Source organism: Trichomycterus rosablanca, chromosome 8, assembly GCF_030014385.1.
Source record: "Trichomycterus rosablanca isolate fTriRos1 chromosome 8, fTriRos1.hap1, whole genome shotgun sequence".
NCBI lineage: Eukaryota > Metazoa > Chordata > Actinopteri > Siluriformes > Trichomycteridae > Trichomycterus > Trichomycterus rosablanca.
Window position 1 is genome coordinate 30,531,977 of NC_085995.1, and position 16,776 is coordinate 30,548,752.

A 16,776-nucleotide genomic window follows, 5' to 3' on the forward strand; every position below is an offset into this window, starting at 1 on the left:
TACATACAATTACACCAGGATAGCACACACGCTAACATCTACCCTACCATATACCATGGATGAAAACCCACCACGCCGGATCCATGATGCTGTGCGGCACCCAGTGCACCAGTGTACTGTAGAACTCGCGAGCTCTGCTCATTGTTTACTGAGCGACTCGCGTTCTTCGATAGTAGGAAAGCCTCTGTGACGTCATCTCAGCTCCCCGCGCGTGCAGAGTGAGGGAGCGCGTGCGGGAGTGTGAAACACAAAGCAGCGGCATAAAGAAGCAGCACAACGAGAAAAGAGAAGCAGAAAGCAGAGAACCTCCACACAACACTCGGTAAGAACTCATCACCTCTCTTTATTTAATATTCACTACATCTGTCTGCAGGTTTACTGATTACACTACACAGAAAACTTCTAACACTCAAGTGATTTCAAATGCATGTCCCGTTAGCTCTCAGATTTTTAAATGTACATATACACAGTAATATATGTGTGTGTCTGTGTGATTATATATATATATATATATATATATATATATATATATATATATATATATATACAGTATATATATATATATATATCACAGACACACACATATAATATGTATAATGTATATAATGTAGATGTAATACAGAGTGTAGTGTATGTGTGTATGTATGTATGTTATACACACACATACACTACACACTATGTACGTTATACACACACACACATATATATATATATATATATATATATATATATATATATATATATATATATATAATGTATAAACAGTGTAGTATATACTGTATGTGTATGTAGCACTATTTTGTTGCTGACATCTCAGGTCCTATATTTCATAAATTTTCTGTGCTCCTCTGTCTTTGTTTTAAGACCAAGTTTTTACATACGTTGGGTTTTAAAAAAGAAATGCAGGTTTTAATAAATGTCACTTGATTATTTTATAGTAAAGAAATCCTTTTTCTGTATTAAAAACTGTATTAGAGTGGGCGGTGGTTGCTCATCGGTTAAGGATCTGGACTGGTAACTAGAAGCTGGTTGGTTTAAGCCCCACATCTGTCAGATTGCCACTGTTGGGCTCTTGAGCAAGGCCCCAAATTCTAAATCCTTTGGTCTGTGAAGGCTTGCAACTGTTAATCGCTTTGGTGTTGTCGCCTGTTCATATTTATCAGAATAAAGTTACATACAGGTAACTGTAAATGTGTAATAGTTTTTGTCTGTTTTATCGCTGTGCATAGAATTGAATATACATTTAGAAGTCTCAGTAAACAGACAAATAAAGATAGACATTTAACATAATTTTGAGTTCTCTTGACAAATGTCCATGTGCGCGATTAATTAACCCCGAGCCTCAGTACATTGGAACAGTGAAACATCCTTTTGCTTTGATAACCTCTAATAACTGAGGTTTGACAGCTGTCGTGCAGCAACTGCTTTCTTTAAATCCATAAAAGATTTTCTATGTGATTTAAATCTGGAGACTGAGAAGGATATTCCAGGACTAATTTTTTAACCAAGCGTTGGATGACATGGAGGTATGCTTGAGAGTCCAATTATCACCAAGTTTCGATTTCACCACAGAAAGCAAAACATTTCTCCTCAAAAAGCCTTGATATTTCTGTGAATCAGATGGTCAACATTGCCTCCTCCTGAAACAGAAAAACATATTTTTGAATGCAAGTGTATACATACATACATACACACACACACACACACACACAAAAAGTCAGGGTCAAGTGGAATATGCCAGAATGAATTTTGATAGTCCTGCAGAGTTCTGGGACACAGTTCTATGAAGGGACAATTTAAAAACTGGAGTTGTTTGCACATATGGAACAGCTGTTTGTCTGGCATGAGAATGGTTTGGCTTATAACCAGAAGAGTACTATTCCCATGGTCAAACATGGAGAAGGATCAATGATTTAAGGAGGTTCTTCTGCTGTGGGAACTGACAGTCTTGACCATGCGACTGGCATCATGCATTCACAAAAATACCAAGACATTTCGAGGATTTGTTTTACCTTGTGAATAAATGGAATAAGACAATGATCCCAAACACAACATACTTGTAATTAATTTAACTGGCCGGAACTGCGCAGCCCCATACACAGATGGGTTTGAGGCACTGTGTGTTGCGACACATTCGCCTCATCATCGATGCTAAAATGATCTGCAATTTGAGCCACATTAGCTCTTCTGATAGTTTATATCCGATATAGGAGCCTTCATATCCTCTGGTGTTAATTAGTCACAGCTGCCTGTGAGCACTTCTTCCTGTTTCAAAGATATTTCAGCCCAGTCGTCTGGCCATAACAACTTGGCTCTTAATAAATGTTTATGGTGCCCATGTCAGCTGCATTCAACGTGTGTTCTACAAGTAACTACCATTAGCCCAACATTTAATACATCCCTGACCATGACATGCAAAATAGTTACGAAATAGTCATGGCCATGCATGTTTTTATTTTGGAGAAGGATGGGGGAGTGGTACTAAAGTTTTGGCTGATCATTGTATAAAAACCCGAGATTATTATGCAAAGAGAAAGCCATTCATCAAGTCTGTGCTGAAACATCACTAAGTTCTCAGGGTCCAAGCTAATCTCAGCTGGACTCAAATACAGTGGAAACATCTGCTGTGGTCACATGTGTCCATGTTTCAGATTATTTTTTGGGAAAAACAGACATTGATTACTTAGATCATACATATACAGTATATGTGTATATGCACACACACACACACACACACACACACACACACACGTGATGGCTGGAACACATTCCAAAAAAGTTGAGACAGGTACATGTTACCACTATTAACATGTAATCTGGCAACTCATTCATTCACTGTCTGTTTTACCACAGATATTCTGGTCAGGGTTGCAATGGGTCTGAGTCATAAGGTGAAATAATCTGAGAACTGAGAACAGTTGTAGTTGTAGTTATTTTTGTCATCTAGATGAAACCATATCTTCAAATGCTTATCTACTCCTTAGCACTAACGGTTCCTTTACAGATGTGCAAGTAACCCATACCACTGTCACTAATACACCCCATGCTATGATAGACGCTGGCTTGAATTGGAATTGGTCTTTTCCTCTTTGGCCAGGAGAATGCAACATCATTTTCCAAAGTATTTCAGATTTCACATAGAGATGTCTCTGAATTCTCTTTTTTATGTATTAACTGTAGAAGGAATATTCCCAAAATTCCTTGCAACTGTGCATAGAGTATCAGTCTACAATAAATAAACTACACCGATCAGCCATAACATTAAAACCACCTCCTTGTTTCTACACTCACTGTTCATTTTATCAGCTCCACTTACCATATAGAAGCACTTTGTAGTTCTACAATTACTGACTGTAGTCCATCTGTTTCTCTGCATACTTTGTTATCCCCTTTCATGCTGTTCTTCAATGATCAGGACTCTCCCAGGACCACCACAGAGCAGGTATTATTTGGGTGGTGGATCATTCTCAGCACTGCAGTGACACTGACATGGTGGTGGTGTGTTAGTGTGTGTTGTGCTGGTATGAGTGGATCAGACACAGCAATGCCGATAGAGTTTTTAAACACTGAGAATAGTCCACCGACCAAAAATATCCAGCCAACAGCGCCCCGTGGGCAGCGTTCTATGACCACTGATGAAGGTCTAGAAGATGACCAACTCAAACAGCAGCAATAGATGAGCAATCGTCTCTGACTTTACATCTACAAAGTGGACCAACTAGGCACTGTATTCAAAAATCCATAAAAAATTCATAAACTCATACCAGCACAACACACACTAACACACCACCACCATGTCAGTGTCACTGCAGTGCTGTGAATCATCCACCACCTAAATAATACCTGCTCTGTGAGGGTCCTGACCATTGAAGAACAGGGTGAAAGCAGGCTAAAAAAGTTTGTAGAGAAATAGATGAACTACAGTCAGTAATTGTAGACCTACAAAGTGCTTCTATATGGTAAGTGGAGCTGATAAAATGGACAGTGAGTGTAGAAACAAGGAGGTGGTTTTAATGTTATGGCTGATCAGTGTATATGTGGGGACTAGGAGAGAGAATCCCCCAACAGTATTAAAAAATATTTGCATAAAATGTAATTACCACGAAAGCATAACAAGCTTTACACCACACAGTAAGACTTGTTTTTTATTTTTAGATCTAATTCTGGTGTTGTGCTTTTGTGTGAAAGGTTATTTTGGAAGCGTAGAACCTGTGACCGAATGAGTAAATGAATGAATGAGGATGATGCGCCCACTACTGCTGCTGCTACACCTGTTCCTGCTCCTGCTCAACACTGATGCAATACGATTCTCCAATGGTTTTTATTACCATGAAATGACCAACGGAGACGGAAATGGAGAAAGTATAAATTTTAATTTGTTTTACTGTGTATTTGTTGTTTAATTCTATTAAATAATATTGCACCTTATAGGAGTACTCCGGCAGTTTTCAACTAGGTGTAACTACCACATCTGGAGTGTATGGATACCTTGGCATAAACATAACAACCCAGCTAATTAAAATGCATTTATAATAACCAGCAGAGGTCGTAATTGCTCCAGTTATGAGGAACCCTGGTCCGGCTTATCCCACACTGTGAATAACAGCCAATCGTTGTTCATGTAGCCGCCCAGCCGGATGGCAGAGCTGAGATTCGATACAATGTATTCAAAATCCCAGCTCTGGTGTGCTCGCGTGTTTTATCGCTGCGCCACCTGAGTGGCCTATTAAACTTATTTTTAAAGAACAATTTGCTTTTAATGTTAGTACTTTTAGTAGTGGTAGAATTTGCTTGTTACAGTCACTTGACCAAATGAACCCACTGCCCTTATCATGCTTTCAAACATTTTATTACCTGCCTACATATTGCATATAGAGAGTCAGACCTTCCCTCCCCTCAAACACAGTCCACTGTGTTTGTGTCGACACCCGGCCAGGTTATCAAACATAGCCGATCATGTCTGAATAGACACCCAGACGGTCAACTGCACAGCTGAGATTTAAACTCGGATCTCTGCAGACTAAAATAAAAAGTGTTTTATAAATAAATATAATTGTTGCCAATCTATATAGTGCACCCAACATCTGCAGATCACCTGAGGATATGATCAGTAATTTGTTTAGCAATATACAACTGAAAGCTAAGCTACCAACATGTGGAAAGTCCGAATTATAATTTTTTAATTTTATTTTAGGAGACTGTTTGTCAATGCAACAATAAATTAAACATTTTAATAAAACATTAATATATTTTAAAAAAGGGCTGTAACTAAAGTTGTAAGGCTAATGATTCTGGAGCTTTCATCATAAGATATGTTCACTAGATTTATTGGAGCCACTGATTGGAATTTGTAATTTTTTTACAAATTGATGGCAAATTTGATTAAATGTAAGAAAATCTAAAATAATAGTCTCCTTGTCACTTGTCAAATGTAAATGTAAATGTTGTCACTCCACATCTCAATATTGCACACAAGTATTTGTTAGATGACAGAACATGTCATAATTCCTATTTTTTACTTATTATTAATATTATTATATATTTTGGATGATTCAAACTCACATTATTCTGTTATTAATGAAAAAGCTTGTAAACAGCTTTATCGACAGTCTTAGTAACACTCCTCTCTTTTTCCCAGTATACTTCAATGGAATTCGTCTTCACGTCGAATCTTCACAAACCTCTGTGTCCGCTGTCCAAGGTGGTAATGCGACCCTTTTGTGTATGTACCGCTATGAGCCAGAGCTGAGCTTGCCACGCAAGACAAGGGTCAAATGGTTCTGGCAACCAGATACAGGTGAAGGCCAAGAGAAGCACGTGATGGTGGCTTTAGGTGCCCGTCACAGGACTTACGGTGACTTCCGGGGCCGAGTACGCCTGCGTCGCAGCTCTCCGGGTGACGCATCTCTGGTTATCAACCCACTGCTAAGTGACGACAGGGGGCGCTACCGCTGTGAGATTATTGATGGACTGGAAGATGACAGTGTCATCGTGGACCTTCAGTTTCGAGGTGGCTGTGTTTCCATTTTTGTGAATAGTGAATACAGATCTGTGACTTTTTTTACCTTACAAAGGCACGAGGAAACGATTTCCAATTTTTTAACTAATAAACTTAATTGCATTATGTTAATATCAACAAATTTCAAATTGAATGCCTACAGTTGCAGTTTCGAAAGTGGTAGCTCAGCGGTGAAGGTACTTGACTAATAATGAGAAGGTTGCCAGTTCAATCCCAACTATGCCACTGTTGGGCCCCTGAGCACGACCCTTAACCTCCAAATGCTTGCATTGTATTCTGTTATAAAAGCATCTGCTAAATGCCGCAGATATAAACACAAGTGCAGTTTTTGTCCATTCTTGCTTGATACGAGACTTCAACATTTTTTATAGGAGACAGATCTGGACTGCAGGCTGGCCAGTCTAGCACATGCACTCACTGCCACACTGTTGTAGCGTGTGCAGAATAAAGTTAGGCATTTTCTTCCTGAAATAACCACAGAGTTCCTAGAAAAAGACGTGGCCTTGATGGAACCATATGTCCCTCTAAAATCCCAATATACCCCTTCGCATCAGTGCACCTCACACCTTGAAAGATGTTGACTTTTGCAACTTTTACTACTATAACTATACTATTACAATAATTAAAAATATTACATTTTATTTCACATCCATTCTGTGCCGGGCTTCAGCCACCCTCCCATCACGGACACAGACATTAATGCCTGTAAGGCACCTGGCTAGCCGATAGCACAGCTCAGTTTGTGCCACTCAAGTGCCTGTTAAAAATTGTTCTTTCACATAACATTGTTCTTTAACAAAGGTTTATTTTTGAACAAGAATATAGTATTTATTTCCAAATAAGTCAATTATTTATGTAACAACTGCTACACATTTTATTACACAAATTAATTTAATGCACAATTTATTAGTTCTTTTGGAAAATTTGCCATGTGAATTTTTTTTTTCCCAATATGCTTGATATCATAAATATTTAACGATTGTGCAGTAAATCTAGTAGAAAATTATATGCTTTAATCTGTGTCCTGTAGAAGATTGGTTAGATTTAATTAGAAAGTTATCAAAACATAGAATTTAACTAGAAATGTCCAAAATTAATATAGATGTGACAAGACCTACTTAAGGCCAGTACAGATTAGGTTGGTGCATGAGTGCTTATTTTGACCGCTAACCACACATGACCAATTTTCAGTTATTTTTCATTAAATATTTTGGCAGTACCTTGAAATACCAAGTGTAATTGATATACTATTGTTGTTGATATGACCTCTAAATGTCCCCTCACATACCTTTTTGTCTTTTCCACAGGTATAGTCTTCCCATATCACTCACATAAAGGACGCTATCAGCTGAACTTCTATGAGGCTAAGGAGGCCTGTGAGCAGCAGGGTTCCTGCCTGGCCAGTTTTGAGCAGCTGTATACAGCCTGGGAGGTGGACGAGCTTGACTGGTGTAACGCCGGCTGGCTGGCTGATGGTACGGCGCAGTACCCTGTATCAATGGCCCGAGATGCCTGTGGTGGCACAGAGCTATCACCAGGTGTACGAAGTTACGGCTTACGTGACAAAGTCCTCGACCGCTTTGATGCTTTCTGCTTCACTTCTTCCATCAGAGGTAAATTGTGCTACACAGATTTTTATACTTCACATTATATGCTACAAAGTACAGTTGCAGTACCTTGCACCTGCACTTTGGACATGGTTGCCAGGTCCAGCTAAAATATCCAGCCCAAAGTATGTCTACATGCCTTTCAGAAGCTGAAACTAGCCAAGAATCTAAGGTATAACAGATGCTTGAAGAAAACAGGCTATAAATGGCAAAAGAACTACCAGTGTGTTACTCTTAAATCTTCTCTTAATCTAACTTTGTTTTTAATTTTATATTCTAATTCATTCTTTTTGTATAGCATTTTGTTTACAATAGTATTATTAGTATTGTGTTATCCTAATATTATTAATTATATTATATAATTATTTTATATTAATTATTTTAATATTATTTCTGATATTATAATTAACTTTTATTATGATCCATGTCAATAACATTTAAACAAATAATACTAAAAAACTAAATTTAACTTGTACTTACGAATATGAATACCTTTATTGTCATTGTACAAGTACAATGAGATCCAGTGTTCTTTACTTAAGAAATAAAATATAAAAATATAAAAATATATATACATACAAGTAGTTACAAAGTTGGATAAGCAGTGTATACAATCAGTCCAGTGGGGAAGTGTGCAAGGTGTGCAATGCTACATTTTATATATATAATATAAGTGTGCATTTTACATATGTATAAGTGTGCATATGAGGTAGTAATAGAGGATCCCGGAAGTAGAGATTCCCGGTTCCATTCTACTTGTACTGGAATTCATATTTTCTTGTGTCGACTCACACACGTTTGCTCGCCTTCCAAATTAAAAATCTTTAGTCAGAATGTGGACGTCTCTCATGACGTGATTTCCAACCCATCTACTTTCTCTCGCCTCTCCCTCCCTTAGCTATTGCCTACTAAATATTCATTTTTGTTTTGTACTGTTTGTAATGAAAGCCTTTTGGTGGTCGTTGTAAATTTTATATTTTAAGTACCTCAAAAAACACACCCTGTGAACTTTAAATTTTCACCCGCGACTGCATTTTTAACAAGCCTGATTTGGCAGGAAAATGGCAAACATGGCAACTCTGTCTTTGCGGGTACACAATTATTTGATGCTAAGCATGGACCACCATGAACCAGATATTATTAGTTGGATTATTCATATCACACTGATGACACTGACAGTATTGTATGCAGCACTGGTACAAGTGTCTCTGGCACAGCAGCATTAGTGTGGTTTTTATACCCACAACAAACACACTACGTTGGTGGTCCTGTAGACGATTTTTACTTATGGATTAGGTAGAAGGAATGAAGAAACTGATGTCAGGTTTCTTGTTCGAATTCCCACAGGCACCCTCCAAAATCTTGTGAAAAACCTTCCCCAAAGAGGGGATTGTGCAGATGTTTTTCATCCAGAGAGTCTTACAAAAGTGCTTTGTATTTCTCTCATTTTTTTCCACTATAGTACAAATAGAGAACAGTCTCAGAACCCAATTCTGCTGAAAACCTGTTAGAGCTAAGGGTATTTTGTTATGATTAAGTATGAGGTTGGTATTTTCTCAGTGAAAAGGTTGGTCTTTGATTATTCTTCCATGACAGCAAGAGACATGGTGGAACTGACTGACTCAAATTCTAAGAGTTGGGTTAAAAGGGTCACACTGAGAATGTTGTATGTAGGTAAGATTTATGTAAGGACTGGTCCATTATTGCATTATTGTGGCCAGTTTGGTGGCCCAGCTGAGATTTAAACCTGGATTCGAACTTGATCTAGCATGCGATTGAGATGTTACCAGATGTCAAGGAGTTGTTGACTATGGATATGATAAATGAATGGAATGGGGTCTGTAAGACAGTTTGTAGTATTTGTTTGGAGGAATAAAATTGTCCTATAATATTGCAGCTTTTTAAGCATTATTTAAAATAAGAGTCAGGTTTTTTTTTGTATACACATCTTTTATGCCAATCCACGTTTGGTGCCAAAAAAGCTTTAGTCTTATGTAACTACACATAGAACTCTATAGTATATGTGCAAGATTGATGTTCCCTTATACAGTAATCAGTTTGTGTTATATTAACGCATTAAGGAAGTAAGCAAATACTCAAAAATGCTGCATTAAAAAAACATGTATGCATTAAAAAATGCTGCATAAACTGAAATAAAAAATGTAAAAGAAAACACTGCATTTTATGAACGCTGCATTAACTAAAATAAATTATTTTTTTAAAAACACTGCAAATATATTTAAAAACAATGCATTAACTGAAAGCAAACTATTTCAAATATGCTGCATTAACTGCAACATTTTGCAAGATTAACACTTTATAAATGCTGCATTAACTGAAGTGAAAAACATTTTAAAAAATGCCGAATTAACTGAAATGACAAACATTTAAAAACGCTGCATTGACAGAAATGAAAACCTTTCAAAAGGGTTAAGTTTTAAAAACATTACATTTCACAAACTCTGTAGTCGTTGGTTGCTCACAGCAGAAAAGCTCCCACCCACAATTGTGACAAGCTAGTAGCTGCATGCTATTGAAAGCTGTTGTACAGCCAAACAGCCTACACCAGAAAGCTTTTTTTGCATTTTTCCCTATTTTCCTCCCAATCTAGTCATATCCAATTACCCGATTGCATTATGCTTCCTCTCTACTGATGCTGATTTTCACTCCTGATTGAGGATAGCGGAGACTGACACACGCCCCCTCCGGCACGTTTGCAGTAGCCGACTGCATCTTTTTCACCAGTTCATATGCGGTTCAGCTTTGTGTATGGAGAGCCACACCCTGATCACATTATTTCTCGACTCTGTGCAGGCGCCATCAATCAGCCAGCAGAGGTCGTAATTGCATCAGTTATGAGGTCCCGTCCGACTCCCACCCTGTATGAACAACAAGCCAATCGTTGTTTGTGTAGGTTCCCAGCCCAGCCAGATGGCAGAGCTGAGTTTCGAACCGATGAGTTCAAAAAGTCAGCTCTGGTGCGCTAGTGTGTTTTACTGCTGTGCCACCTGCCTTAGGGGCATTCATTTGACATATATTTTGTTTCCATTAATGCAGCCTTTTTGAAATGTTTTTGTTTCAGTTAATGCAGCTTTTTTATGCATTTTCTCCCCATATTCCTCCCTCACTCAATTCTTAAAATGTTACATTTGAAATGAATGTGGCGAACTAATAGGTTTGTACAGTGGCCAGCTGAGTCACATCACAACTACATTTACAAAACAAACAAAAGCTGAGAACACAACAGCATTAAACTTGCATTAACTAAAACAATGCATTTCAAAACCCCACATTAACTAAAATGAAAAACATTTTTAAAAAGCTGCTTTTTAAAAATGCTGCTGAGAGATACCAGATTGCATCCAAGGAGAGCACGTCGCTGCACACGCCTTTTCCAACACGTGTACAGCCCTCCTCTTCTCGCCCCTGCATTGTGCACAGGTGTCTCTTCCGCCAATCAGGGTCCTTACACAGAGTATGAAGACCCACCCACCCACAAATAGTCCGCCATCCACCCTGCAGATACGGTGGCCAATTAATATCTGCTGCAGGCACTGCCAATTATGCCCGCTAGATGGCGCCCAGCCGACCTGTGGCAACACCAAGTTTCGAACCGAGGAGTTCAGAAACTCAGTGCTGGTGTGCTAGTGGAATATCCCGCTGCGCCACCTGGGCGCCCCAATGCCGCGTTTTTGAAATGTATTATTTTTGTTAATGCAGCATTTTTAAAAAGCAGCTTTTTAAAATGTTTTTTCATTTTAGTTAATGTGAAATGCATTGTTAGTTTTGAAATGCATTGTTTTAGTTAATGCAAGTTTAATGCTGTTGTGTTCTCAGCTTTTGTTTGTTTTGTAAATGTAGTTGTGATGTGATTCAGCAGGCCACTGTACAAACCTATTAGTTTGCCACATTCATTTCAAATGTAACATTTTAAGTTTTAGTAGACAATCACTTGAGCACAACTAATAAAAATTCTTCTCTAAATGTTGTGTAAAAGCTAGAATATTTGTCCTTTCATTTACACAACACACCCAACAGGTGTTTTCAAATTTAAAATGATTCATCCCAGTCTGAGCTAGAGCAGAACATTTTTCATTTCTGCATGTCATCATCCTTTACATCTCCACCCTGCTGTAATGTTTGAATTACGCAATTCATTTCTCTTCCTGATAAAAGCAGCAGGAAGCATTTAGCATGCATAGTAAATACACCCTGGCCTTCACCAGTGAAAATATCCACTAATCTTGGCTTTGACCAGAGAGATTCTTGTGAGTCTCTAAGGAGCGAATGACTATTATTCTCTTATTGTGTCTTACAAGAAGCGATGTTCTGGCTTTCGGGTCGTCTTGAACTAATTACACTTCCAGATGTTTTCAGAGAGCTGGTGTTAAATAAAAACACACCTTACTTTGAATTGTCACTGAGACAGACAATCTGTCTTCTAAAATTGTAGGTTTTGCTGTTTGGACTTACTTGCAATTTATTCATTATATATGATGCATTTTCTCCTTTTGTCTTTGATGTAATTCAGCTGTGCATCTATTGTTGGAGAATTTTTGAACTATCCAGAAAGGCTCATAAATTAACTTTTAAAAAATAGAATTGAATTGAATATGAATATGATTGAACAAAATTGCTAACACCTTTCCTTTTCTTGACATTAGGTGAGGTGTACTACCTGCAGCATTCTGCAAAGCTGAACTTCTCAGAAGCCGTGTGGGAGTGTGAGCAGGACGGAGCTCAGATTGCTAAAGTGGGGCAGCTTTACGCAGCGTGGAGGTTTGTGGGGTTAGATCAGTGTGACGCTGGGTGGCTGGCTGATGGCAGTGTACGTTACCCAATCACCAAACCCAGAGCCAACTGCGGCCCGCCTGAACCCGGGGTGAGAAGCTTTGGCTTTCTTCCCCTGCATTCAAAATTCGGGGTCTATTGTCACAAAGTCAGGTGGTAAGATTTTGACCCAGCAGTGATCAGTTACATGCAGATGTAAAGGAAAAGGATGTGCAGAACGCTTTGATGATTCACCTTCTACACTTTTGTATTATCAATGGAAGGGAATCTGAGCTGTTAGGGAGTCTGAGCTGAATATGAGCTTGTATCACAATCAATCTACGATTGTTTTAACATTAAGCATTTAGCAGAACAGATAAAGCTATGTTGTGTCATATTATTTGTATGTTCTTATTTGTATGACATGTGAATATAATCATCAGACCATGAAATGTCACACTCAGGGAACTGAACTATATAAACGAGTGAGCTCACAGAACAGCATTGCATAATACGTAGGTTTTCCCAAGTCTGGTTCTGGAGAGTCGGTCTGACACAGCTTGGTGATGTTTTTGTTTGAACACACCTATTAAACTGGCTAATTAACAGGTTAGGTGGAACGTTGAGAACAGTAATTACTGTGCCGTAATTGACTCCAGCCCTCTGAGACAAAAATTTGAAAAAATCTGATGTAAAGCATATGGAATTCCTGGTGGAATATTTTGCAGAGCACTTTCCCTGATTCCATGGATTAATTTTGTAGATCTTAAAGCTAAGAAAGCTCATTTCTAGGAACTGGACACAGAAAACAGATTGTATGACCTCCTCCTTCTTCTACTGCTGTTTTTTTCTTTCTTTTTTTTGGTGGGTCACTGTGCCAACTGGAAACACTGAGCGCAAAGCAGGAAGGCCAGTCAATTTCAGGGTAGCTCGCTGATTCACTCACTCACTCTCTAACACCTTAGGGTGTTTTTGACCTGCCTTTTTTTTGACTAGGTGAGGTGTGGCAGGCACAACTCATAAACTCAGGAACCATTTTACAGTACATCACCCACTCTACCACCTGCTATAATAATAACAATAAATTATTGTTATTATTATTATTATTGCTGTTGGGCAATTGGGTGGCACAGCAGTAAATTAACAGCCAGTTAGGCATCTACATACAGATATAATTGGCTATGTCCTGGGGGAAATGGCTGAGGCTTTGCTATGGACTGGTGTCCTGTCTGGGGTTTATTACTGCATTGTGCCCATTGATTCCGGGGGAACTGGACCTGTGATGATCTTGAATACGATAAGGTGGTGGTAAGACATGGAAATGTTGTTGTTGTTGTTATTATTATTATACTATGCTTGCCAACATTGTTTTGAAAGATCAATGAATTCATTAATTCAACACTGCAACAGATTTTTATTACATTTTGACAAATTTAACTAATAAATATTAGTTAAACATTATTATTTCTGAGCTTAGTCTGTGTCCACAAATATTACGCAGGTTACACCAGTTATCAGTTCTCAGTTCGTGGACGACTGGCTTTATCATTGTAAATATTTGGCACCATCTGGTGGTTGAAAGTGGTTGTCGTTTAATTGCATAAAATAAAGACCTTCATAAAACAACAAAACATAAGGCAAATGGTCGGTGATTACAAAAAAAAAACTCGAATCTGTGCTTAGATAAATATGGGGTATGAATGTGCGACACCAGCTTGATGTGATTTGTCAATAGTTTCACTCACTGTACCATACTCTCTTTATGATGTGATTATTTTTTACGTTGTTTTAAATAAACATGGCTATTTGATAATGTTTTTACTACGTGCTGATATTTGGTGGTCATACTTTATTTATTCACTAACATCTTCATTTCTACTCTACCCCCTAATGTGTAATATTAAAGTAAAATATGTGTAACACCTTAAACATACCTGTTAATGGTCTGCTCAACCATTTGGTTAAACTTACTTTTAGTCTAAATTTCTAGGTAAAAATAAGCTGTATTTAAATAATCTTTTTTGGGCCGTATCTACTCATTGGTTGACTTGTGTTAAACTCAAAAATATTGGTTTTTAGAAAACAACCTTTCTAACCTTTATGTCAACTTGAAGCTAGCAGCAGAAAAACATCCATTAAAGTTGCATCATTTTTGTGATCATCTCAACTGTTTGGTAAGGCTTATTAAAAAATACTGTGTGCACTAGTAAAAATTCTTAATTGTTTGTTTTTAGTATAGTCCCAAGAAACTAAGGAATGCAGAGAAATAATTTTTTAAACATTATTGTCTTTGTGAGACCTTTAAAGGGTTATTAATAACTTGCCAGTGGAAAAGTTCACTGAGCCACAAATCAGTCACAAACAGGCATGCCACACAAGATTTGTCAATGTGTTTTTATACTAATAACAAAAAAGGACAGAAATTAGCAGTCACTTAAAAAGCATTGAAGTCCTGAGGTCAGCAGGAACAACTGTTACACAATACGCTATTAAAATAAAATGCTAAACATCTCTGCTAAAAATCTAGGGTTAGACAAATTCGAACTGTGATTAGCTAAAAGAAATATAGGCTAATACACTCAATATTTAGCTTATCATGTTGTATATGATCCCACAATGACAGTAATGACCTTAAATACACATATAAATAAAATAAGGAGGGTCATGAAGGGCATCGGGCATAAAAACTTCAGAAATGGGGACCAGAATTATCCACTGTGATGACTCTAATACAAGAGCAGCCAAAAGAAAAAAAAATGTTTATTTAGTGTAATAAATGTGCTTATTGCATTACCATTATTTAATGCTAAATTCCTAACGTAGCTGCAATATGTTTTAGTTCATAGTTCAATAAAGTTAAACTAAAAGTTATCATGCACTTGTGTCAGGCAGTTTTAGTATTTCAATTATTTAAGCAACTCTTTTTTCAGTGGCTAAATGACTGGAAAACATTTTGCCACAAGCAACTTATTTTTTTTTCTATTTGTTGTGGGTTTTTATGGGGGCTGAATGTCAGCTGGGTAAGAAATATGTATATACAGAAACCAAGATTATTAATTTATATTAATTTATGCAAAATTTTCATTCGTTTTTCAGGGGTATTTTGTCAAGTTTAGGAAGAAAACTTAAACTATCATTAAACTTTCACCCTGTGTTGAGAGGAAACTTGTTTTGCCACCATTAACACCAGGGCTCTCAAGTTTTCAAGTTTGCTTGGAGTGAGATGGGGGTGGTGGATTTGTCAGAGGTTGTTCTGTCGGTGTCCCTTTCCGGGGGGCGGTCAATTTGCCTCAATTGGGCCCCTTAGACAGCAGTGGTCATTGTCTCTTCACTTTACACTAAATTCTGTAATATTAAATAAATTGTTTTTGCTATGCCTTTCTAAACAAACAAACAAACAAACTAATTAAATAAAGAAAAACAAATGGGCCCCTTAAACAGTGGTGGTTATTCTGTCCCTCTGTGTGTGTTTGTGTTTATGAGTGATGTTGTGTGTTGTAAGTGTTTGTGTTTATGAGTGATGTTGTGTGTTGTAAGTGTTTGTGGCAGATTTTGATGCCTTGATGGCCGATATTGGGGGCTCCCATTTAAAGCACTGTGGTTTAATGTCAGCTATTTTCACGGTCATGATGGATGACAGAGTTTCATCCAGAGCCAACGTGTTCCTGGTTTTGGTTTTATTAAGCCTCTCTGCATCTGATAACAAAAAATTGCTCGAGGTTATAGAAATAGAAATTAAATAAACTATCAATAAAATTAGCTAAAGCAGGGATTTATAGATAATACCATTTAATGATTTTCTAAAATGACCTTCAGGGATAGAGAAGTTTTCTAACAGTGTTAAAGTACGTCTTGCCTTCACATTTTCACAGAGTTTTAAAGAATTAATGTATGATATAAAGGATGCCTTAAAAGTGTAGAAGTTTTACACTATTATTCATAAATTTACAACAATAAATGTGATATTTGGATAATATTAAGAGAAGGTTGACAATATAAGTCTCATCTGAATTCAATATGTCACTTTTAGTTATTCCAAATAGAATAATTCAGTTTTCAATTTAAAGTTATTTTTCTATTAATAAAATTATTTAAATCAGTCCAAAAAATTTAGCAATAGTTTTATTGATTGGGTAATATCTATGCAGATACTTCCCTTACCTTATTTGTGATTATATGTGAAAATTATTTGGTAAAAGCCATGTTATTTTCCAATCTATATCATAATATAAGTTATTCCAAAAGAATACTGCAGTTGGTTTAGATATTATATTCCTTTGAACAATGTTCCTAATACATAGGTTAGGTTCTCTTCCACCTCCAGCACAGAGCAGATGTTACCTATTTCAGACCTCACCCAGCAACAAGAAATTCTATTTT

At 37.3% G+C, this 16,776-nt stretch overlaps 1 protein-coding gene across 2 annotated transcripts in view; it reads left to right on the forward strand.

Moving 5' to 3' along the window:
- The first annotated feature begins 246 nt into the window (after positions 1–246).
- The window catches only part of hapln3 (hyaluronan and proteoglycan link protein 3), a 50,957-nt gene continuing 34,427 nt past the window's right edge, over positions 247–16,776 (forward strand). Inside the window, exons 1-5 of one of the 2 annotated variants that reach the window (XM_063000687.1) lie at positions 247–322; positions 4,189–4,362; positions 5,639–6,010; positions 7,327–7,632; positions 12,291–12,508. In XM_063000687.1, the coding sequence (XP_062856757.1) occupies positions 4,236–4,362; positions 5,639–6,010; positions 7,327–7,632; positions 12,291–12,508 (1,023 nt within the window). In that variant the 5' untranslated portion in view covers positions 247–322; positions 4,189–4,235. Of the gene's footprint in view, positions 323–4,188; positions 4,363–5,638; positions 6,011–7,326; positions 7,633–12,290; positions 14,221–16,776 lie in introns of those variants that run through there. The other variant, XM_063000688.1, reaches the window with a different exon arrangement.